The 26,003-nt window shown below is 41.3% G+C and overlaps 4 protein-coding genes across 4 annotated transcripts; 2 read left to right on the forward strand and 2 right to left on the reverse strand.

Moving 5' to 3' along the window:
* Positions 1–1,495: 1,495 nt before the first annotated feature.
* chic2 (cysteine-rich hydrophobic domain 2) lies at positions 1,496–6,949 on the reverse strand. The gene is made up of 6 exons (XM_076090107.1): positions 6,626–6,949; positions 5,458–5,512; positions 5,089–5,244; positions 4,943–4,999; positions 4,799–4,858; positions 1,496–4,219 (listed from the first exon to the last, which is right to left on the reverse strand). Exons 1-6 carry the CDS (start codon positions 6,760–6,762, stop codon positions 4,169–4,171), a joined length of 516 nt encoding a protein of 171 aa, XP_075946222.1. The 5' UTR covers positions 6,763–6,949; the 3' UTR covers positions 1,496–4,168.
* A 733-nt stretch (positions 6,950–7,682) lies between these two features.
* rhbdd2 (rhomboid domain containing 2) lies at positions 7,683–9,387 on the forward strand. The gene has a single exon (XM_076090106.1). It carries the CDS (start codon positions 7,973–7,975, stop codon positions 9,050–9,052), a length of 1,080 nt encoding a protein of 359 aa, XP_075946221.1. The 5' UTR covers positions 7,683–7,972; the 3' UTR covers positions 9,053–9,387.
* A 723-nt stretch (positions 9,388–10,110) lies between these two features.
* On the reverse strand, positions 10,111–13,163 carry LOC142948229 (OCIA domain-containing protein 1). The gene is made up of 8 exons (XM_076090111.1): positions 12,928–13,163; positions 12,630–12,714; positions 12,454–12,507; positions 12,310–12,357; positions 11,735–11,864; positions 11,475–11,647; positions 10,763–10,912; positions 10,111–10,647 (listed from the first exon to the last, which is right to left on the reverse strand). Exons 1-8 carry the CDS (start codon positions 12,979–12,981, stop codon positions 10,610–10,612), a joined length of 732 nt encoding a protein of 243 aa, XP_075946226.1. The 5' UTR covers positions 12,982–13,163; the 3' UTR covers positions 10,111–10,609.
* Positions 12,604–24,498, forward strand: slc34a2a (solute carrier family 34 member 2a). The gene is made up of 13 exons (XM_076090110.1): positions 12,604–15,694; positions 16,440–16,503; positions 16,581–16,691; positions 18,034–18,162; positions 18,341–18,484; positions 18,638–18,749; positions 19,435–19,627; positions 20,395–20,490; positions 20,581–20,701; positions 21,063–21,230; positions 21,320–21,436; positions 21,714–21,838; positions 22,166–24,498. Exons 1-13 carry the CDS (start codon positions 15,671–15,673, stop codon positions 22,730–22,732), a joined length of 1,971 nt encoding a protein of 656 aa, XP_075946225.1. The 5' UTR covers positions 12,604–15,670; the 3' UTR covers positions 22,733–24,498.
* Positions 24,499–26,003: the final 1,505 nt, after the last annotated feature.

Consider the following 26,003-nt stretch of genomic DNA (forward strand, 5'->3'; position numbering starts at 1 on the left):
GACCATATATTATTGTAAATCTTTTAAATGATGTCTTAAACTATTGCAGTGTCCCTTACAAATTCCTTGTATGATTCTGGCTTACTAAAGAGTCTATCATGGTATCATGTTTTACTTTTCCCTTCACAGATTTGGCGAATGTTCCGGCTTAACATACAACGTGAACTTTGAAAACAGCACGATGTTGATCGGTGAGCGCAGAAGAGCCACAATGTACCAGAGAGATGCGTTAAGAGTGGAAACCTGGATTGAAAACACACTATTCCCTGTGTGTGTGTGTGTGTGTGTGTGTGTGTGTGTGTGTTTTTCACAGAGCAACCGTTCTACCTCAAGGAAGTGTACCTGCCGACTGACTGCTCCCACTGTCTGGTTGCCTATGAAAAAGTTGTCTCTGGCAAAGATACTTTCACCAGCTTTCTGCTTTTTAGTAAGAAACTTGCTTATCGGTCACCAAACCCTGCATTGACCTGAATATTATTCTTCCAATTCAACTCTGACGTCTTTATTTCCAGGCAGGAATCAGAGCGTCTCACCTGCTGTTGTGGAGACGTTCAGGATGCAAGCAGAATGTCTCCACATGCCGTCGCCCATAATGATAAACGCGGACTACGGTGAGAATGACTACAACTGTTTGTCTCCACACACACTGTGCCTCCACGATGCCGTGCAGAGCTGATTTGTCTCATTTTGAATGTGTATGAAAACAGAAATCTGCCCAGACAACATCTCGCCCTCAGAGGGGATCAGCGCCCTCAACTCTTTGTTAGAGGCCAAGATGGGACATCGAGTGGCAAAACTCCTGGATGCTTTTTTTGATATGTTTGTGAACTGATTAGTTTTGTCATTTTGCTACGAGAAAGTGTGGAACAATAAATAAATAAAAAAGTGCAACTGCATTGTTTTCTTGTTATATTTCAAAAAAACAAGACTTTTTATTCCTAGTTTATTTCACAAATGCCCCTCAAGAAGAGGAAGGTGCAGGTCCTGGATATCCTCAGTTGCTCTATATACGAGTATATCGTCTACGTAGACCTCTGTACCTTCAAGTCCCGTCAAGGTTTCAGACATTTTGCTCTCCTTATCCCAAATGGGAGTCGGCGGGAGGCGTACCTCTCACATGGGGTAATAGAAGTAGCGAGCCTCCTGCTGTCCAGGATCTGGTAGAACCAGCTTGCTGCATCCAATGATGTGAATACCTTTGACGTGGCAAGCCTTGGCATTATTTCCTCCACAGAGGGCAGCCGGTACTTTTCCTGTTTCACCACTCGGTTCAGCCTCCTGAGGTTTGAGCTGAAACCAACCTCCCTCTTGTCGGGTTTGAGCAAGCTTTTATGTGATTTCTCGCACAGCTTTTAAAGTGGTATGCACAACTACCTTCCATCTCTTACCAATAATTAAAATCCAGTGCTCCTAGATTCCCCGTGACCTCGAATGACCGATAGTCCTCATACAGACTTTATGTCAACAAGCAGGAAAACAAACACACAAAGAGGAAGATGCTCATAGCCTTATTTATTGGTAGTTTATTACTGTACATCTGCACACCTGCACATGAGTCATATGTACATGTATATCTCTCTCCCTCGCACACACAAACACACTGACCACTCAAGATTATATAAAAAAAGGACTCGTTTTCTGTGCAGGGTTCAATCACAGTCTGAGATCTACGAAGAACATTTGCATCTGCACACACCGTGCACATACACGCACACACACACCACAAATATCTTCATGTGGCCTTACTTCTTGATTTACATGGAATAGACCATGATTTAAAATATGGAAAAGCGACTGATGAACCAATAGGCAGCCCAGTGGTAATCAAGTGAATTTGGGTCTTTAACCATGTAAACCAACACAAAGACCACATAATGGTTGGTTGGCTGTTTTTTCGGGGCATTTTTCATTATCATTTTACAATTATTCAAGTAATGTGTGATCCGCGCTGTATTCTTGCCCCCTCGTGTTGTGACTTTGGAACATACCCGACAGTGAGATTTCCCAATACTACGTGTGGTTGTTAGAAGTATAATCCCCTGAGTGTGACCCATACAATCACTGGAGCTGTGTGACCTAAAACAAAGTGGCTTTGTTCAATCTCAGTCTCTGGATGTTTTAAAAAATATATATATAAATCATGGAGGTGTGCCGAGTGAGGAAAAGCTAAATATATGCCATCACCTCTTTTTGCTGGCAGATGGTTGTGTTTCACTAAACAGAGATGTGCTTTATGATGCGTTCTAGAACATGTCGACAGTTTTAAGAAATAATCTTTAGGCCTTTATGGAGCAGGATTGTTAGATAGCTAGGTAACCGAACTCATGAACAACTCGTTAGAAAAGCTTCTGGCCACCTGATGAGTCCAAGACTCTCTTTCCTTTTAGCTCCGTTTTTGGTCTCCACCAGCTCCTGAGGGAAACGTCTGCCTCTTTGGCTGCTAAACGCTCCACTAGGTTCACCAGCTCGTCGCTAACTGTGTCTTACTGCCGAGCCTTTTCTGTGAGGACATCATTTTTTCATTATTAATACAGAAACACTGATTAGTGCTGCAGTCCACACTCCTGATTTGGGAGTGGTCTTGTTTTAGTGCAGTTATGAAGGTAACCCCAGTAATCCTACTTCATGATACAAAACCCTGGTATTACCTAACAGCTAATAAAGAGGACCCAACACTGTTGGTCACCCCAGACCTCTGAATGCATCTACGACAGGGGAGCTTTGTCAGAAGAAGCCTTATCCTTAACTTGAAACACTTCCATAAGTAAGCCCACGGTCAGCAGATAAGGAAGAGAGGCCATGTGTGGGATTTAAGGAGCGATTGTGTGCTTTAGTGTTGACACATGACCATGAAGACAAAAAGGAAACAACCATGACATACATTTGCAAAAAAAAAATAAAAAATGCAGGTCCATTTCATGAATGCACAGATAATATGCACTCATTTATAAATTACTACAAAAGTAACAAAGGTTATGGCAAAGAGATGCGTCGAATAAAAGAATCCTAAAGAGTATCTCTTCGTGTCCGATTTGTCTTTTTGTTTTGCTTAGGTTTCTCTCTCTCGCTCAGAAACACACACACACACACAAATACAGTGAAAGGTGAAAAGCATTGATTGCCTCTTTTTCACCAAAATAGTAAACAAAACATGATACTAAAAAGAAAAAGGAACAAAATAAAGGTGTCTCCTCTTAATCACTAGTGGCTTTCTTTCCAGCTTACTTGTTCCACTGCGACTGAGAAGCAGTTGCTAGGCAGCCAGACCATCACCTGGAGAGAGACACACACACACACACACACACACACACACACACGTTGAAGACAAATTGTTCCAGGTAAATCATGTGGCACAAAGACCCATTCATACTACAGAGAGTACAGTCAAGAGCGTGTGATTGTCACTGGGTTAGGGGGGGGGGATGCACCGTGAAGTGTGCAGAGATGTGGAAAGAGGCCAGAGGAAGTCGGGTATTTGATAAGAAAGAGTGACATTATGGAGTTCAGCTGTTCCGGCCACTCGCCCCAACATGCTACAAAACTGTAAGACCAGTCTGTCCGCTACAGAGTCCGTTTGGATGAAAGGTTCCCTTCGGAGTTCTGGTGTTATGCTGCCTTTGGGAAAGGATCTAGAGCACCGAACCGACTGTTACAAAAGCACTGGGGTGTATTTTTTTGCAGGTGAAGTTGGCCGGTGAGACAGTCGGTAAGATGTGAAAGTGTTTGTGTTATCATGGTCTGACTGTGCCATGTGCTTAGGTTGGGGAACATACAAGTGACACAATTTCCAGTCGTAGCTCAGAGGACTCCATTTAGGAGTCCACTTTCCAGCTTCAGTTCCAAAATCCATAACGCTGCATGTGGCTGGTCCCCCACCCCCCCCACACCCAGCCCAACATCCCACTGGCTGGTGCTGGTTAGCAAGGCTTAACAAGTGCCCCAGCTCGCTCCGATAGGTCGCGTTTCAATGGTGAATTCACTCCAAAAACAAGGGTTGGGGGTAAACAAGTGTGGTATGTGTGGGAGAACGGGTCAAAGAGAGAAGAGGGAGGTTCGATGCTACCCTGTAAACGAAAACATTGGGATATTTATTCAGGAGCTTGACCGCCATCGTGGTTCTGCGACGGAGCTGGGCAGCAGTGGAGGTCGAAGGTCAGCCGCAGTCGGGCTAGTCCGGTCTGAAGATGGGGATCTTAGGTAAGAACTGTATTAGGATTACCTGCAGGAGACGAGAGAGAGAAAGCTGTTACTGAGAGACGACGGACAGATTTTTATAGTGGTAGAGAATTTGCTGCAACCTTCCTACCAAAGTAGCCATCACCGTAGTGTCTCAGGTGGTATTGATCCATTGCTTACGGCGATGTCGAAGCTTCATTCATAATGTTGACATTTGAATTCTAAATCGACATTTCAATGCGCACTGACTAAGTTCTATTCATTAAAGAAAGTTGATTTAATAATATTTTTTAAAGTATATATATATATATATACTATTTAAATTGAGGATTTTCATCAAGGATTTTTTTTTTTTGGGATAAACAAAACACACTGTGATTAACAGGTTATTCCCCATCCTGATGTCAAGTGTTCAAATCAACATTAGCACTGTGTGGACAAAAACACAGGCTCCTCATTCATTCTTAATGAGACCACGACATTAGACATCTTTCCTCGTAGTATTGCAAAAGCCCTGTGCAGCGTGTGTTGGTGTCTGACAAGCCACCAAACTCATTGATCGACTACTCAAACCAGCCTTCTTTGTATTGTACATCATCATCTAACCGCAACTGATACTTACGTATTCCATCATGTTGTTGGTTTCACACTTCCTTTTGCTTAGTCTCCAATGCAAACACAACTGCAAAACAGAGGTCAGATAGTTATTTAACACCGTGTCCTAACAGAGTAGAGTATTATTACACACATATCCATTCATGCTCACCTTGTGGTAAAGTCTGCAGTTCTCCCACTCCAGAAGTTTCTCTAAAGATCGTCTTGTCTGGAAGGCAACAGTGATATTAGATGACAACACAATAACCTTTTGCTGACTCCCTGCTTGATCTGGATGTACTGAGACGGGTATCTCACCCTCTTGCTGAGGCAGATGACAGGCCACAAACTGAAGCCCAACGTGCAACAGCAGCAGAGGCAGCCACACAGGAGCCACCGCACGTTCACCGGCAGAGTCTTCCTCAGGCAGCTGTTGACACGGTTGATGCTGGCTTTGAATTCCTCTGGTGCCACCTGAGGAAGTGAACACACGTGGTATAGTTTGTATATTAACATGTAATGGTCTTGTAATTGTACACTAATCTAATCCGAGGTCTGTGTTGGTGATCAGATAAACAAATGCGCCATTGTTTGTGCCAACAGAGAAAATACAACAAAATATAAGGTCAATCTTGTAGTGACATTTTGCCATAGTTAATATGCATTAATGAACAACAAGACACTCACCTTTCCTGTTAGTGCTGAAGGAAATTCTGACTCAAATTTGTTACTAAGCCCAAACCTGTGTGTGTGTGGGGGGGGGGGGGGGTAAAGACAGGAGACTGTTATACATACGCAGACATGTACTGTGTGAAGAACAAACAGGCTTTACATTTCAGGCCGCTAAGTCCAGCAGGTATCTGGGGTAAACTATTGCTATTCCAATATGCATCAAGATCATTTTCCTGAGATGTACCCATAACACAGACACATTATTATAATATAGAAACAGAAAAAAACATCAGATATTCCTTATTACATATTATGAGGATGTCAAAGATGATACATAGTTGTGTTGAGATGCCCCAAACCCCCAGTACATATACATATACATATATACATATCTATATATATATATATATATATATATATATCCATGTACTCTAGACTTGAAATCAAACTAGAAGTGATTGTCCACAGCTTCTTATTATACATTTCTCTGTTTATTGCATTACTCAGCCACGAGGAGTTTAGACAATTCAATGAAGTACCAAAACTTTGACAGGAAGTGGTGAAGGGAAACAATGGGATAACTCAACGCTATCAATTTGAGTGCACCAGCACATCTGTGTGCTCCTCCATACCCGACTAGACTAGACAACAACTTCAGCTCCTGCTGCCACAACAACTTTGTGTTCATATTTTTGCCTGTCTGTACGTTTATTTCAGAGTAGGCTATTAATTACAGGGCAGAAGTAACGTTACCAGTTCACGGTTAAAATCTGGACCCTTTAAAATCTACTACCTGGGCTCAGTGGAGAACAATGTCCGATTCCATGTTCAAGTCCCGAAAGAGTGGAACAAAAGACGGGATAAACTATCTTAACATTAAAACAGCAAGAACACCAGCAAACCAACTTGAACAACACCGCTGAACAAATCATACTACGTGGTAGAAACAGTACAGACAATGTACATAATTACATATCAGGTCGTGTAACTACTTCAGCGAAAACGAAAGCTCAATTTAATCAGCCACTCCTCGCCAGAGTTAGCTCGCTGCTAACTTAGTGGCTAGCTGACTACGCTAGGTCACCAGCTAACCTAACTAGCGGACAGTGTATCCACAAAGACCTGCTGGTGATTTAACGGTAAGCTCCTCTCTCGGTGCCCGTAAGTGTTGTCAGTCACTTACACAGTGACGTGGCCAGACCCTCGCACCACCACCGGGTCCGGAGCGTACTTGAGGAGCTGCTCCTCCGCGGCCCTGTCCTCGTCCTCCTCTTCCTCCTCCTCCTCCTCTTCGTAGATCTCGTCAAAGTCCTCCATCATCGCACGACTCGGCCTCGCGCTTCCCGGGAGAGACACCGGGACAGACACGATGCCGACGAACAGCGAAACTTTACCGAGAAAATTTTACAAGTAGAACCGCAAAGACAACCACGAAACAATATCAACCCGTCCCGGAGACGATACAGTTCACATCGTTCAGCCAGCTCCGGAGCAAAACATCAACATCCGCCGCAGTAGCCGTACGACACCGGAAATGGGACAGACGTGCTTAAGTTTATTCTAAATTATTATTTTTTTTAAACAAAAATACAATTTACTAAAGGAAGCTTTTGTAGCAGAATATCGTGTTTGTGTTTCACTTAAATAGGAAAATGTGTTGTTTGGTTTCTTTGGTCCTGCACTCTAGATTGTACTTAATTAAAGCACTAAGTATATCAACAAAGTATTCATTATTATCAATAAAGTTTACCTTTTAAGTATCAAAAGTATGGCTATTTTAGTGTGGTATTATAGTATATATATAGTATTGGATTATACTATTGATTGTTTAGTAAAAAGTACAACATTTCACTCTGAATTGTAGTGGGTGGGAAGTATAACGTAGAACAAATTGGAAATACTCAAGTAGAATTAAAATACCTAAAATGATCAGCAAGTACAGCACTTGAGTAAATGTATTTAGTGACGCGGAAATAAAAAATAATTATAAAAAAATAAAATAAACAAAACCGGAAGTTGCGCAAATTCTTCTTAAAAATACAACATGATCTTTGGAATAAGTTACATTCAAACTATCTTTTAACCCCACATGGTATGTGTATCTTTTGTTTGCAGTCCTGACTTACATACAGCTTAGATTCTTTAATTTGCTCCGCAATTAAGTTGAACTTTTACTCAAAATGCGCCACTATTCGTCACTGCACGTTTTATTTTGAAATGTTTGACCAGAAGTGATATTTTAAGCCTTCCGGCTAGCTTGGTTCGTCAACTAACTAACCTAAGCTAGCCAAGCGCTTACTTTTGAGAGCCGCGACTGAACACATTAAACGTCAATTGCTGACTGTAAACCTTTTAGTAATCCATCATGTCCTAAATCAGCCCCAGAGAACAGGAGACATCGACTCACAGCAAAGCAGTCTGGACATGACAGTAATGCCACTTCCTGTTTAGGAAGTGTGGGGACAATTGAACCTCAGGTAAACTTTTGCCTTCGCTTATCAGCAGCGGATGTCCTGAGTTATTCTGCAAGATGATACGAACTGAGAACTTTAAAATGATCCTTCAAGTTTTCAAAGACGTGGTTCCTGTCCTCACGAGCGGGATTCTAATTGTGGTACTTTTATCGTGCGTTTTGTTCGGCATCCAAACATATTTCAACTTCACTCAGGGGGTTTTCAGTGTCGGGGCCACTGTGTTTCAGAACGGACACCTCCACAGGCTGCTGACGTACCCCTTTTACCACAAAACCTCCGCCCAGCTTCTCCTGAACATTACCGCCTTGGTGTTTCTCAGCGGCAGTCTGGAGAAAGGTGTTGGAACCGTGCGCTTCCTGTTCTTGTTCTTCCTGCTGTCGACCACCACGGGCTTGTTTTACAGCTTCCTGGATCTTCTGCAAAGTGACAGTGGCAGCCAGAGTCACACCGAGGGGTTGGTTCCTGTGACCCTGGCATGCGTGGCTCTGACTACCATGCACACAAAAATGACCAAAGGGTTCCTGTGTGGAGTCAGTTTCCCCGCCATGGCTCTCCCTTGGGTGCTCCTCATAATCACCACGGCCCTCGTTCCTCACAGTGTGCTCCCCTGTAACATCATCGGCATCCTGGTCGGGTGGATGTACGGGAAAGGCTGGCTGTCTCTTCTGAACATGTCAGAGGCCAGGGCTGGCGCTCTGGAGAAGACGATGCCTTTTAGGTTGTTGAGGAGCATCAGAGGAGTGAAGTTTGTCCCCGCTTCCACAGAGGAGAGGAGGAAGACCCTCCTTCCACGGATCAATCCAACGCCTGGGTCCTACCCGGTCCAGGCTTACGCTCCGTTGCCCAGCGTTGGCACTGCCAATAGAGCCGATGTTTACAAAGGCTGGCCGAAATCAACCAGTGCCTTGTCCGGTCCCACACCACCTCTCAATGCTCATGGACATGGCTCTGCACATAGCTTTGGGCTAAGTCAAGGACATTCTTCAGATCAGAATTTTGGCCAAGGCTGCAACCACAACCATAGTGATGGTCATAGTCATGATCATAGTGATGGTCATGATCATGGTCATGGTCATAGTCATAGTCATAGTCATAGTCATAGTCATGACCATGGTCATAGTCATAGTCATGGTTAATTATAGTCATGGTTATTTATCTGATTGCTTTACAACACTCCATACAGATGAGCCCTGTTCTGTCAATACTATATTTTCCACAGTTAAATCCACGTGGGCACCTGCAGCACCTCTTGTCCTTGGACTGCGTCTTCTAAAATATCAAATGCTCTGACTCATTAAGCTGACTTTACAGTAGGCTTCTAGCGTAAATATACAGCCTGGCTGTATATTTATAGGACATTTATATAGGACGTTCAATTGTTATGGCTGACCATAATGTCTAAACATACCTGTATCTTGTACAAATTTCCCCTCATTCCTAGAAAATAAACTATGGTGTGCAAAACATAAAACGTCTTTAGAAAAAAATATTTTCTTTTGCCTCTCAACATGACTCAGCGAATGATGCAACACAGAAAATCAATGTCATCAAACTTTCATCATCTAGTTTAATAGATTTTGGTGTGTAAAATATCGCTATCTCTGGCTCAACGTTACACTCTCTGCTAGCACCTGCCCGATCGGCACTGCGCCCGTTTAACTCTCACTTCCAAAATTGATGACGGAAGTAGCCAACCATGAGCCGTCTTGCTTCTTCCTCATCTCCGTTGAGAGTTGCACATGTGTAGTACTGATTGGGTGGCGGGTGACACATGTTTTTGTTGTTCCTGTGTAGCGTAATTGGCCTGATGAATGGCATCATAACCTGATAAAGGATCAGTATATAGACTTGTCTATTGCTCATACCCGATCCAGCATTTTAGGCTGGATCTCAGATATTTCTAATACTGGTACAACTAAATTAAAGCATGTGCAGGGTAGCAGAGTAAATGTTGTTTTCCATGTAACACATTGCTGATTATATGCAAACTGGACTTCAGCTCCCCAAACTGTATCGAACTAGAAAGGATTCACAACAATATACTAGGTATACCTGCATATGGGTACAAAACTAATGACATCCTGCTGATGTCACGGTCAAGTGATGAAACTAAATATTTAATACAGCCCACCAGGTAGATGAACAGAAATCAAAATAGCTAAAAAAAAGTTATAAGAATCACAAAAATGCACACTAACAAAGTATTTGGATTTATTTAAAGACCCCCCTCCAGACATGAATTAAAACATACAAATACTGACTGTTTCTCTCACAAAAAATAGATCAAAGACCTTGTCAACAGGTCTTGAATGTACATCTCCCACATTGAAAAATTCCCTGTGTATGTAATCAGTTTTGTGTTCATACACTATAAAAGTAAATGACACCCAAGCAGCACTCTTACGAGCATTGAAGCTGAAAATATGGCTTATTTTTCCTTTTGTTAAAATTTTGTGTTAGAAGAAGATGGACAAAGATACACAATACATTCTGATCAAAATCAAAGCACAGAGAGAGAAACTGTTTTAATCCTCATGTAATTCGGTTTAATTGACTCTTTTGCAAACACATATATCACAGACTCATACAACTTCATGACTCTTGAGTCCCACTGGAGCAAAATGGCCACTGGGCTGCCTACTGTACTGCTGGATGCCAGTGTACAGACCCGCATGATCATTTCAAATAGGCACTCATTCCTCCCAGGAGTCTCCATAGGCGTTTTTCTTCACTGTAACACCAGAGAGAGAGAAAGCAGGAAGAGTGTAGTCACTGAAGACGTCAGCTGTACTTGATTGTTAACCCCTCGACATTGTGTTTCACACATCACTGCAGCAGAAGCTTACCGTCTTGCCTGTATCTCCCTGGCTCCTTCTCGGGCGACGTTTTGAGCAGCGTCTCAGCCTTCTGAGTGAGCGTGACCTCGTAGTTCTCTCGGTTCTTGAGCCTCAGGTTCTCATAGAGGGTGGCCTTCTTCCTGGGCTCCTCGTCGTCCGCTGAAGGTGGTGGGGACAAGGGAAGGGACAAAGACAGTTATCTGGGGAACTTGACAGAAAAGTTACTTACCAGAGGTGGGAAGCACATTTCATAATGGGGCAGATTTGGTCAAATGGTAAAGCACTACAATGAGCAGAAGGAGCACTTTCAGCTCATTTTGTCTTTGCATGCATCATAATTGTTAATGTTTGATTTCAGTAAGTTAAAAAAAAAAAAAGAGTATGCATGTCCAAATCCAACATAATGCTATTTTACTTGACTTAGGCCAACATATTTAAAGAGGAATAACCGAATCATATATATTTATAAATATATATACAAATCTCAATATCAGCATTGTTCAGTATGAGTTGAAAATATTGGATATTGCTAGACTGAAAACACCCAAAAATAGATTGGGGAATTGCTCCATCTTTGCCATATGAACGCTTTATAACTAGCGGAAGTTGTTGTCAATTGTAGGTTCACACTGAGGTGGGCTTTTGTGTTTGTGTATGTGCAAAACAGTTGGTCACCATTCCATTGTATTTGAAGGCCATACACAGTCGCTGTCTGCGGTACCTGTAGCGTTGAAGTCATCTGCTTTGCCCATTGGCACGGGTGACTCTGTGTTGTAGCCGTATTCATTATCTCTGGTGTTGGGGGGCGTCTGGCTGGGCTCTTCTGCTTGCTGGAACATGGTGTCAAATGTCAGGTTGTCTGGATCACTCATCTCTGACTGAGGACCCTTGGAACTGGGGCGGGGGGGCAGAAAAAACTGTTAGGGCGTAGTGGTTGGATGGAAACTAATAGGACCACAATCAAGTATGTGTGGTACTCACGGTGGTGGAGGCAGTCCTGTCCTCTGTCTGAGGGCGTCTCCCAGAGGAGAGTGCTCCAGCCTCTTGAACTTCTCCTGGCACGTCTTCATGTACGACATTTTCCCCGCCAGGTAGCCACAGAAGCCAGCGACTGGAGAGACAAACGTACTCAAAGATATCAATACGTCAATACAACAGTATTGACCCATTTTCATACCATATTTCATTTCAGCTAGGGGCAATTGATATCATCACTGAGAAAATATTGTTAGTGATGTGAATACAATACTGTAGCTAAACTATTAAAACAAGAGAAATTTGCATCACTTAACCGTAATGCAGCCTTTATAGGATGTCTATTGTCATCAATTCATCACTAATGATTACAAACACTCTGCTTCACACAGTTGCCAGTTTATTAGGTACACACACTCAAAACTAATGCAGTCGAATACTGTTTTCTGTTTTTAGAGGCTGTAGTTTGTGGTGTTGTGTAACGTTGTATACTAGTGAGTGGTGTTTATATTTATATTTATTTAGTGCAACAGTGTGTGTGTGTGTGTGTCACCACCCGGCTTTGACATTCCTGAACTTACAGGCCACTTTGGGCAGAGATCCAAACCTTGGAGATGCAGCCAGAGTTCCTGCAAATAAACAGAGCAGGGTTTATTTAAAGTACACGGTGTGTTTATGACATGTGGCTGCTTCCTCTACAACATGCATAGTATTACTATTATTACCTTTGGCAACCAGGGCTTGAGTGATAGCCACGCCCACCAAAGAGAAGGGCACCGCTGTGAAGAAAGCACGTTGGTGTCAAACTCATTATCAACGGTCCCATCTTTTAACTGTGCTTTTTAACGCAACATATTAATACATATTCCGACCCGTGTGTGTGTGAAAGACAGAAACTTACACCTGTACCAAAAGCTCTCCTGGTTGCACTCTCTGAACACCCTCTTCTCTTCTTCCGTGGGGACGTACTCCACGCCCACTGGTGACTGCAGATACGCAGATACACGCACACACACAGACCAGCGTTTACTTTAATTCAATTAGCTAATTAGCGCTAGACTATGTTGGCAAGCCACGCAGACAGTTCCACTAATGAGATTTTTAACGGAAGACAACAAAACTATCCGCAGTTCATCCAAAGTTGATGCTAGCCAGCTAACACGTTAGCATCCTTAAAGCGTGTTTTTCGGCGTGTTTACCTGTGCTCCCATGTGCTGCCGCTCCTCTGTGAAGCCCGTGGTGGCGGAGGACATGTTGACTATGTAGGTGCTAATTTAAGCTTTCAAAGCGACAGTAACAATATGTAAGCCACTCGGCGACCTGACTTCTTCTGTTTGGCACAATGTCATTGCTCCATAACCCGGAAGTTAAAGATAGTTCCATTCGTGGGTTTAACAGAGGTGTTGTTGTAACACTACTTTGGGCAAATTATGTTTAAATAATCATATATAAGGGTTGTCTTAGTGTACGAAATCCCAAAAGAGTACATTAGTCCAGATCAAAACGGGGACTTCTATTTTGAAAGCTCAAGTGAAGGTATTTAAATATCGACCTCCGCCCTCTAGTGGTTGTCAAAATATTTGTATACTAATGTAATAATTTGACTTTTTGGTGTATAAATCGCAGTAACATAAGTCGCTGTAGCATATCACATAAGTATGTATTACATTGCATTACATAACTTATATCACTACATGATGATTCCTTATAAGGTATTATTTTATAGTGATATCAATTATATCACATATAAAAATACCTTATTACTGCAGTATTATTATTGTTTTCATATTATGATATATGCTAAATCATGATAGTATTATTTTCCAGTTGTACGATGAATTTCATGTAATTGTTACCGTATATTACATAAACTGCACATATTATATACAACACATTATACTTGTATATATCTTTATTTATATTGTATTTTTTATTCACACTTACACCTATATACCTATATTGATATATAAATCACACATCATGGTTGCTGGAGTGGCACAACTGGACTTTTATAAAAGTATTTACACAATTCACCTATACATATATAATCTATGGTTAATCACACTCACTTTCTTTTATTAAATAAATAAGTAAGTAAATCATTTTATTAAATATAAATGTTCTTACTTCATATCTTGTCGGTGTGCTGCTGTAATGTGAGATTTACTTTACATTGGTTGTGTGTCCACATAGTAGTGGCTACTTCAATCCATGTTTTGAGGCAGAAATATATTAATATAGGTTATTATTAATGTCAAGAAGTTTCCAGTAAGAATAGAATGGTACAATGTTGTAATGGCATTGTGCGGTGCCTAGGAGATGCTGTTGCACTTGAACACTGTATGACAAAGAAGTCTTTGATTTTTCTCTTATATGTGGTTGCGTAATGTACAAAAAATATGTTTGATGCTAGTACTGAAAACTTGATAAAGCTAGAGTTCATATAGTAGAGAGATGGAGCACAATATTGAAAGGAAGAGACAGGGGAGGAGAAGAGTGGCTAAATCACAATCAATTGGCTAACATTTATTGATAAATCTAAAAATAGAGATTCATTTTTTCCTTCGTTCTCCCAGTTATCATCCATTCGGTTTTACTGGCAACACGAGACAACAGGAAGGGCCAGGCCAAAATTCCTTTGTGTGTTATCTGTTTCTGGTGTGCGTGACAGAAGAGGGTGTTATGGACACACCAGAGCGGCAGGGCATTTTGGCCGATCACAGCAGCACTTGGGGAGCAGTTTTGTCCATCACCGATCAAATGGTTACTCGGCTGCATTGGGCCACCGAGGGGCACCTGTGACGATCAACTGGGTCATTGTGGGGTCACTTAAGCTAACCACATGGGCCACTCAATAGGCCTTTAATGCAAGGCTGCATCACACTGCATTTGTTGTGGCTATGCACCTAATATACTGGCAACTATGTATATATTAAGGCATAAATCAAGCATGGAGGTGTTTCATTAGGCCATGCCCCCTTGATTAATAATGTTCAAGAAAGGACACTTGTGTACCACTGAGAGAAAGACGGATACAAGCTGTCAAAGATGACGTCCTCACCTAATGTTGTTGAGTCACAACTTCCATGGAAATTCAATGGATCAGTCAGGCCTAGGCTGATTTTCTCTCCTCTGAGTTCTCTCAGCCACCATTAACAGTTGTATAGACCTAAACGTGGGTCATTGATATGTTGAAGTATTGAACAGTGGGTAGCTGTATTAACAGAATCAATAAATTCCTCCAAAAAAAAAATCTCATGGTGTGCCAAAAATAGACCATAGCCACATACACGAACTCTGTAGGGCACAGTGCACATCCGGCAACCCCCCCCCCCCCCCGACCCAACACCCCCATGTGGTCTATCTGTTATCTGTTAGTGGGATAAACTGTGACCAGGGGAGCCGTTATCTCTGCCACTCCTCTCCCAATGATCCACCGGCCGGAGCTATCATCAATCTGAGGGCGGTAGAGTATTTATTTTTTTAATAAAGGCAATGCAGGATTTTTTTATTTTAAAATGGACACATTTGCAAAACAAACTAGCAGACAATAGAACCATGTAAGAATCTTAGGCGTAAAACCGGCGAGGTGTTTCGGTAAGTTATACAGGTTAGTAACAGCAGGTGCAGGTGCAGGTGTAGGTGCATTTGACGGTATAGACACCACCAACTCAAAACTTATCAGCTACCATGTGAGTTGGATTGCAACACATCTCACAAGAGAGATTACAACAGTGTCGGGTAAGAATAGTCAAGGTTTGTAAGGCGTGCTTATCTATGAGATGGAAGTGTCCCCAGTGATGTGAAAGGTACACATCACACTCTCCTCTGCCCTAAGCGGACCCCGCCCCCACTCCCTCACCTCAACCTTTCATTCTACCTGGGTGGTGGGAAATCATTTCTAAACCTGAAGCGCAGGTGAGCTCAGCACACACAGGGAGCATGGACTCTCTCCGCCTGCCACAGGTGAGGACAAGCATTCTATTCTACTCTCTGTTTGCTTTATTACTGCTGTCACCTGGAAACTGGATGCGACATGAATTTTGTATTATTATATTCTAATAATTATTATATGCCCGAAGGGTACATTAAACACTAAATTGTATTACTGCTATCCTTACAATTATGATTATGATGTAAGTCATATTATTAAATTAAAAACTCTTACATTTATATGTAAGAGAATTGTATCAATCGTAATGAATACGTTCAAATAACAAACTGATTTAACATCTCAGTCCAAAAGTAACACTTTAAAATATCAATTTAGCTGGCAGCTTTCTTTTTGTGTCATGTTGTTGCGAATGGAATTTTACTGCAGCTAGACCATGTGACGATAAGATCAATACGCTGGCATGTGAGGGGGCAGTGTGTATTTGTGTGTCTGAGTGTGTGTGTGTGGTATTTTTGAACCAGATGCCCCAGTAGTCACACTGTAATTTTAAATATAGTGACATAATATGATGCCAACCACCAGTATGATGTATGTGGCAAACGTTCAGGTTGACATATTTGATTTGCAATCTCTTTACAAAGTGTTCCTATCAGCACTGACACCTCATGCCAAGAGGCTTTTACTTGCATACAGTTCCTAGAGAGAATCATCTGTGCCTCTTAGACAGTGACATATAAAATGTAAGAAGCATCATCAACAATAAATATCATTTTTGGAATTAAACCCTTATATGATGTTTTATTTTTTTTCCCCTAGCCAACGGCTGCTCAAAACAAAGGCATCAAAGACCACAATGAGAGACGTGGAAGCAAGAGGAAAGGTATTTTTCATATTGTATTAAAATGCAGCAGTTACATGTAGTGTACATAGTTTATTCAGGCTTCTTGTTTGTCCCAGAGGTCAAAGCGAGCCCTGCACATTCCACCGTGGCTTTGATTGAGGAGGAGCCGGAGGACGCAGACCCGTGGGACATGCCAGAGCTGAATGATACTGGGGTCCCATGGACAGGTGAGGACTTGTAATGTCACATTATTGTTAACAAGTGTTGTCTTATCCTTGTACTTTTAAAGGAACATGTGTGTCCTGATTAGATATACATGGTCAGTAAGTAATACATTTACATGCCTACTATTGGGTTACACACAGAGCCTACAGCAGAAGTGATAAAGGGCCCCACATATCATTGTTACAACACCTCGAGAGCTATTAAGTACGCTGTTTTTGTGCAGTCAAATAATTAAGCGCACAGCTATACATCACATGTTTATAAATTCACAGTATATGTAACTCTCTCTTACAGTACTATAAAAAGTATTCACCCCCCCTCGGAAGTTTTTATGTTTCAGCATCCAACAACATCAAATCGAAATAGAATCAATGTGGCTTTTTTGCCTATTTCTTTGTAGATATTGGCCTTCTGCCTTCTCTCTAATCTAACTACTAAGCATTAAAGAAAATACTTCCTACATGAAACTGCTCACAACACGGTCTGTGGATGATCTTTGAGTAATCTGGTTATGATTTCTGGAAAGAGACATCGCCGTTGAGTTTTTCAAATGTACTTTTTTTGCCGGGTGCCATATAGTGCCATTATATTGGAGAGAAGGCAGACATCTCTACAGGCGATATCTCCAACACTCTGCAACTCACACCAGAACAATCAAGACTGATAAGTAGCACTACATGTAAAAGGAAAAAATACGTATTTTTGATTTTGTTGTAACTGTGCTCTTCTGTTTTCCCTTTGACATTCAAAAAGGATTTTTTTTCTTTCTGTTCAGCATCGTCAAAAAAGTCACATCTCATCTAATTTGATTAAAAACTTCCAACAGCGGTTAATACTTTTTCTAAGCCCTGCAGTTGGCTGAACTCCCAAGGCATCGATGCATCAATAGACTGACAATAAATCACATCAGAGTTATTGATCTGATTATTTAGGAAGCATAGAGGTAATACAAAGTAATGGATGTGATAAATACAGTAGCCAGACAGACAGCTGAGCCTGTGCCAAAACACTGTAGGCACTGATTGTTTCCAATGAAACTATGTGGGCTGTGCAATAGTGCAAAAACCACAGGTGTGATGACTAATATTAATGAGGGCTGCTCTCCATTTAGCTTTAACAGTTCCAGTGTCCTACTACGTAGCATGCTGGCTAACTGACATAGCCTATTGAGACACTTAAATGTAACAGAGCCAATGTTTATGGCAATAATCACACCTGTGTTTTTCCTGCTGCGACAAATATAAATGTCTGTCGTATAAAAAAAAGGCCCAAAAATGAAAATTTGGTTTAAAAATAATAGTGTTTTCTTTTTTGTGTCTCCATCATGTCTTGTCTCTGTCCCAGCTCTGGACACCAAAGGGAAGGTGCTGAGAGTGTTGGTGTCTGTGGGGAAGTTTATCCTGCTGCTGGGTTTCCTCTACATATTCATCTGCTCTCTCGACCTCCTCAGCTCAGCTTTCCAGCTCGTTGGAGGTAAACACAGTAACGCTTGTCCGAAGCCACGCGTGGGTGTGATGATGACCCATAAACTGGACCACAGAAGACATTTTGACTTGTCATAGTTGGAAAAGTAGTTTCAGTCAAATAACCCAGTGAGTCATACGAGCACATACAAAAGCACATTTAAAAAATATTAACATGGTCTGCGCAGGTAAAGCAGCAGGTGACATCCTTAAGGACAACACGGTTCTGTCCAACCCCCTGGCCGGTCTGGTTATTGGTGTTCTGGTCACCCTGCTGGTCCAGAGCTCGTCCACTTCCTCCTCCATAGTTGTCAGCATGGTCTCCTCTGGCTGTGAGTACGAGCCTCCACACTTCACACACACACACACACACACATACACGTGTACACACATATACACATCCATGCACAGAATGCATGAACGATGATGATGTTGGAGGTGTGGAGTAGGACTGATGATGAAGGAGGCCCGTGTTGCTTTGACAGTGCTAACGGTCCAGCTGGCTGTTCCTATCATCATGGGCACCAACATTGGCACCTCTGTCACCAACACACTAGTCGCCATGACGCAGGCGGGTGACCGCGCCATCTTTCGCAGGTAATTATTTTGTATTTGATGGATTGCTTCCTTTGACTCCCCTTTCTCTGCAGTTCAGATATCCCCCCAAAAAACATTGTGTTCTGCTGTAAACTTCAAGCCTGATACATTATTTTCATTGCTGTATCAGTCACCTCCAGCAACAGATGCATCAGAACAGCTCATGCAGTGAGAAAACTTAAAACTTTAAGAGCTTGTGTGATGTGCTGACAGCTTCATTGTACACATGAAGGAGAGAACAGGCGTTTGCTGTGATTGTAATGCACACAGTGTTTACTGAAAAAGTAAAAATGATAGATGCTCTTAGGAGAGGCGAGGAGGGGTTTCAGTTTAGAAGGCGTTACCATTATTTTATTTCATGACGTTAATTTTTCCCAAACAGTCGAGTGGGCTGATTTAAAACAGTAGATGTCTCGTTCAGCCATTTTCAGCCAAGAAATCTCACAAAAATGTCAAAAGATGATGTGTTTTATCACAGTACAGTCTAGTTACCAGCTTAAACACATTTAAGTGTTTAAAATAACAAAATCACCAAATGTGGAGATCACTATTGCTATATAAATTGTTTTACGCACCTTCTTACAAGATGACTTATTGCTGGACAGCAACAATATGTAGCTCCCATTAGAAAGGTCAAAGGTCATTTCACTTTGCATTTATTTACCTCTTTTCACAATGTACACAGGGCTTTTGCGGGGGCCACAGTGCACGACTTCTTCAATTGGCTCTCTGTGCTGGTGCTGCTGCCTCTGGAAGTCGCCACTGGTTATTTGTACGTGGTCACCAAGCTCATCATCGACTCCTTCAAAATTGAGAGTGGAGAGCCCCCAGACCTGTTAAATGTGATCACTGATATCCTCACTGAGTCAATTATACAGGTAAAATGTAATTTCCGATGATGTTCCCTGTGCAAACTGTCATTATAATGTTGAAATTCAGCTTTCCAGACTGAATTTCATAAAGCTGTAATGAAGTTGTAAGGAGTGGTCAACATCTGGATACATCCCATCTTATGCCCACATCAAACCTCTAACCTTTCACTTGCAGATCAAAGATGCAAGATATTATATTCAAGTTTTTTGCAAAAACTCAGAACAGCCCAGAAAATTTACATTATGCAGAAAAACTGCTTCATGCAACACTGTCTTTAATGCACATTTGACCCATCTGTAAAGACAGCACTGTGATACCCATCTTAGCCATACATAGAAGAAAACTTTCCACTGAAGACAAAATTAAACTAATGTCCAGCAAGTGCAAAAAACAGATCTTTAAGCTCAATGGCTTCATCCCCAGTAGGTGTATGGAATGAGCCCCTCTGGGTAGATAGGTAGATATTTTAGCCGCATTAACGGTGTGCTTAATTGATTGTGTAACTGTCACACTCTTTGGTTCGTCCCTGACCTCAACTTGTGAACTTTAACAGCAGCCTGGCTGATACAGAAGCCACTGTGCAATTTGTATTGTTGTGTACATGGGCCACAGCTGAACTTCCACAGTAGCTTCTCCGAGTAGCTTTCTGTGTGTTTGTTTTTACTCTTTTAAAGAAATGACCAGTGTATTGGAGAAATAAAATACCACTATGTAACATTACTATCTATGTCATGGTTTTACATTTCCGCATCTTTTTTTCCCTCCAACTTAGTTGGATAAGTCTGTCATTAGTGGGATTGCCACCGGAGACCCAGAAGCCAGGAACAAGAGCCTCATCAAGAAATGGTGCCAAACCTTCACCAACGCTGTAAGACCAAAGCCTGTCAGCGACGTACCAAATGTTTCAAAACACGGAGAAGATTAGAATCTTTATTGTCAAACTGCTGCTGCGTTTCAGACCTTAATGAACGTCACAGTTCCTGGTCCCGAGAACTGCACGTCTCCGTCTCTCTGCTGGGTCGATGGCAACTACACCGTCACGCTGAAGAACATTTCTGAAACGTACAATGTCCAGAAATGTAAGGCCAGTTTTCACAGTATTTATACTCTTTTTATTTTTGTATTTTTGTCAATACAAATACCGTAATCTGTACATTAAGTAAATGTATGATATTCTCACCATGGTAAACATGGCCTCAACTAAACAGCTTATACTGTTACATACATCATCCTTGCATTCATGGACATTTTTTAGTCTCTTTCAGCTCAATACGTGTGTTTTTCAGGTTCTTGTAGAGTTCTTCTGCCCCCATTTGGCCAGAAAAAAACCAACATATTTGTTCAGCTTAGAAATAAGAACGATAAAAGCCATCGCCTGCTTGTGTCCGTATTGAGTCATTTCTGCAGAACTTTCATGTGTGTGTTTCTGTGTGTCCACAGGTAAGCATCTCTTTGTAAATGCCAGTCTGTCCGACCTGGCAGTGGGTCTGATCCTGCTGGCTCTTTCTCTGCTGGTGCTCTGCTCCTGCCTGATCCTGATCGTCAAGCTGCTCAACTCCATGCTGAAGGGACAGGTGGCCGCGGTCATCAAGAAGATCCTCAACACTGGTGAGTAGCAAACTCCCGTGCAATGAATTCAATGTGACTGCGTTGGTTAGTAAATGCATGAATGTTGCTGTGTCTGTTTGTGTGTGCAGATTTCCCTTTTCCATTTGGTTGGGTCACAGGCTACATTGCCATTTTTGTCGGAGCTGGAATGACTTTCATTGTGCAAAGCAGTTCGGTTTTCACTTCTGCCATTACTCCACTTGTTGGTGAGGTCAATCATTCATTCATCCATCCATTCATTTCATTTTTTTTTTAATTAAAAAAATCTATGTACCATTTTGAACTTGAAATTCCCATAAATAGACAATTTAGATTCTGCTTTCTTAATGTTTCTGTATCTTCTTATTCTCTCTGGTGATATTTTAGGCAGTACAACATTGTTCAGACACTGTCTCTTCAACAAAAATATGGTTGAATACAGTGGAGAGTGATCTAGGGAGCACACAAACTGAACTTGTTTTCCCGTTTAAAAAAAAAAAAAAGGTATTGGTGTCATCAGCATAGAAAGAGCATACCCGTTGTCTCTGGGTTCAAATATTGGCACAACCACCACAGCCATCCTGGCAGCTATGGCTAGTCCTGGAGACACACTGGCTAATGCGCTACAGGTCAGTAATTCACATAAGAACGTGCACACACGTAAAATGATCAGTACTAAACCTATTTCCTGATGATTTTAAATGAATGACTCAATTTATACTGAAGTAAATATAATTTTCTATTGGAAATTGTTGGACTCTTGGACAAGATTTACAGTTTTGTACATGTTTAGTTCTTTCCATGAAACGTCACAGACCTGTGAAGTAAACTGTTCCCATTTATTTCATTAAATACAGTATATTAGTAGTATCATAGTAATAGAGTTATTTTTATTTCATAAGGAGAAAAAATAATGACTGAAGCATATCAATAAAGTCTGTTGTTGTTGTTTCCAGATTGCCCTCGTGCACTTCCTGTTCAACATCTCTGGCATCCTTCTGTGGTATCCAATCCCCTTCACCCGCCTCCCGATCCGGCTGGCGAAAAGCCTGGGCAACATCACGGCCTCCTACCGCTGGTTTGCTGCTGTCTACATCATCTCCTTCTTCTTCTTTTTACCGCTCGTTGTCTTCAGCCTGTCGCTGGCTGGCTGGCAGGTGCTGGTGGGCGTGGGTGCACCTCTGGTGATCATGTTGATCATGATCCTGGTGATCAACATGCTGCAGAAACGGAAACCCGGGTGTCTGCCTGCAGCACTGAGATCCTGGGACTTCCTCCCTCTCTGGGCCCACTCCCTGGCTCCCTGGGACAAAGTGGTCGGGGTATTTACCGCCAAATGCTGTTGCTGCTGCAAATGCTGCCAGGTTGCTGCTGACGACCAAGAACCAGGAGAGAAAAAATCTGTGGAAAATAACAATAAAGCACACACAGAGGTGTATGATAACCCTGCAATGAGTGCAGAGAAAGAGGTGGAGAATGAGATCAATTTAGATGTAAAGATTCTAAAAATGACCCGACTTTAAGATTTGATATATACATATAAGTGTATTAGGCAAAACTCTCAAATTTCTGTAATATTTCTGTTATTACTTTAGTGTAAAATGGGAAATGGGAATTCCAACTCTCAACGTAAAATAAAAATAACATGCAGGAAGGTGTTGGTCTTGGTCACCTGCATGGTGTTCACGGAAGTGACCTTTAAAGGAAAGGGCTTGCAAAATATATTTTTTATTATTGTCCACAAATCCCACAATATGTTAGACCCAATCTCCACACTCAGGGACTCACGGACTTTGAGACGCCACATGTGTGTTCAGCATGTCACATTGAATTTACACAGAACCATTAAGGATTAAAGATTAAAGAAAAAACCCACGTGAAATCAGAGGATATTTATTTATTTATTCATAAAATATTTAATTTTGTCATTGAAGCTGTTTTGACAAAAAACAAGTAAATTATTTGAAATGACCTCCTATCTTGTGAGGAAAGAGCCGAGAAGACGTTCAAATTAGGGAGTAAACAATATCAAATAAATACCCATAATTGTACATAATATTTTTGACGTTGTCATGGTAACGTGATATGTTGCAGCAAAGGGCTGTCACATGCTCTCACACTCAACCATTTACCAGGTGACGTCAGGACGTCCCTGAGGGTTCAGGGTTAAAGGCCTTAGTCCATCTCTCCAATACGCTCTGACTTTCCACACCTCAAGCATTAAGCCAGTTGACTCCGGCTGAAGACGTAAATGTTAAAAATGGCTCACAAATATATATATATATTTATTTATTAAAGTCCTAATAATATATTTATAGCAAACATTACTCAAACAGAAGTAAATAGTGCATTGGGTGTTGAGTTTGAGTTTGGTTATTACGTTGACCTGCAAAAGGCTCGCGACAGACAACTTAGCTGCTTGTATCCAAAGTGCAACAACTTCGACACGTTCTTTTGCCCTCAGCCAATAATACACCAGCCAAGTGTGAACATTCCTCAAGATACACGAATAACACACAAAGATTCCTTGCTTTCTAGTTAGATATTGTTTATTTATTGTAATCGAGGTAAATGTTCAAATGAATCATGATATTGATTTGTCAGTGATATTGCCCAGACATTACTAATTAGCAAATGTAAGCATGTTGACATTCAAAACTAAGAGAACATTAACATTATGCCCGTTAAACATCAGCATTGTGACGTCGAGCATGTTAGCACGCTAATGCATTTATCTCAAAGCACCACTGTGCCTCACAAAGCTGCTAGCATGTAGACGCTTAGTTGTGTTGGACAACAGAAGAGGTCCGTGTCATGGAGGAATAATCAGGGGGTTTGTGGACAATATGAAAAATAAATAGAATATTACCAGACTTATCTATAGTATTTGACTTTCTAACTTCAGCTGTAATAGGCTAAATAAAGTGCCACTTTGATAGCATAAAAGAATAAATCACTAAAAGAAATCTCCTGCAACCCACCTGTGGATTGCGACCCAGTCTTTAGTAGAGACAGTCAGTCAGGATCACATCTGCACTAAACCACAGGCTTGTTCAGAGACGAGGAAAATCTTGTTCTTACGGTGTGTGAAAGAAACATTGAGACCCTTATCACATCGTTTTAAGGTGTAAAATATAATTCGTAATTGAGACGGATAATTGTATTCAAGGAATATGTAGTTTGAAATTAGATGAATGTGCATCTCAGTGAATGTTTTTAACTTTTAATGTTAATGTTGAGTTGTATATTTTGTCTCCATAATGATGATTTAGAAATAAAAGATTCAAAATGATACCTGACTGAAAGATTGACTATAACCTTTTTCTCAGAAACCACTTGAGTCATCATTTAAATGTTCCCTCATAAGCCAACCTTATATTTAACCCTGTACCTTGGATATGATAAGAGACTATTTATTGCTCTCCTATCAGTATTATCTGAAGATTTACCTGAGTAGAGCATGTTGGGAATTAACAGTTTAATAAAAAAAAGTTGAGAGTGTACAGTTCAGAGTGACAAACATGCTCCTTATCTCAAAGTATCATAAACATTATCAACAGTATTAACAGAGTTGTGAATTTTCGTATCTGGGCACGAAACCCAGCCAGTGTCCATGAAACTGTTGTGCCGACATATCAGTAAACCTTATGCAAACGACATGAGATGGATTATCAATATGTCAATATCGAGGGCGCACGACTGTGCCAAAGCGCACGAACAACCACGAGACACTTTCCACATGGTCGACTGACTGCGTGAATATGTACATTTACTCAAGTACTGTACATTTTGAGGTCACACCCAACAATATAAATTAAAATAGTGGTTCCCGGCCTCTTTAGTTTGAGACTAATAAAAGCAGGATCTTGTTGGGGCACCTTGTTTCAGATGTCTTTAAGTTTTCAGTCCATCAAGATATTTCCTCTCTCAACTTCAACTGTTCATGGACCAAAGAGGTAAAAGTATACAATATTTAAAAAATGTGTTTTTTTTCGTCTTCTCCCATTAATCATCTCTGGACCCTCAGATTTATCTTGTGACCCATTGGAGGGGGCCCGACCCTTATGTTGGCAACCACTGTACTAAACTATCTAACTGTCGTATATAAGGTAACCATCTCAACAGCTACAACAATGAAGTGTTCCTGGTAATACTTAATTACTTTCACTTAAGTAGGATAATGAATGTAGGATTTTTACTTATTGTTGAAAGATCGTAGAAAAGTATGAAAGCATAAAAGTATAGCTATTATAACCTGTAACCTTTTTGAGTTCTAAGTATAACCATCACAACCTATAGCTTGTTTACACTTTTTATAACCATCATAATATAACTTGTTTTATTTTATGATAGATGTGATTTAACATATAAACTGTTTCGAGTAAGACACTTTGTGTAACATAGTCACTTGAGCCTTATACAGTGCTTCTGGTTCTAACAGGATCAAACCAGTTACATTCCGTGTCAGCTCAAAAAGGAGGAGGACTCATGTGTGAGTGACACATGAAATAAGGGAGGTTACCAGCATCAGACCAGGATAAAAAGCAGCAGAAAAACAGAGATTTAGGGGTCTTACCCCCTCAGAGATGGTAAAAGAAGACCCTTTTTCTGTCTTACCCACTTACCCGTAACTGTCCATGCTGGATCTGTCCCTGTTGTTTTAAGGCATTAGCATGACTGCATCCAGCTAGCCAAACCTGTCTGGTACAGCTAATAGAGAAGCTTCGCATGTACTGCTTCCCTTTCCCGCTAGTCTGCTGTCTGATTGTGAGGTCAGGCTGATCTGGGATCAGC

This window comes from Anarhichas minor, unplaced genomic scaffold (genome assembly GCF_050575085.1).
Source record: "Anarhichas minor isolate MPS153535 unplaced genomic scaffold, ASM5057508v1 ptg000012l, whole genome shotgun sequence".
Lineage (NCBI taxonomy): Eukaryota > Metazoa > Chordata > Actinopteri > Perciformes > Anarhichadidae > Anarhichas > Anarhichas minor.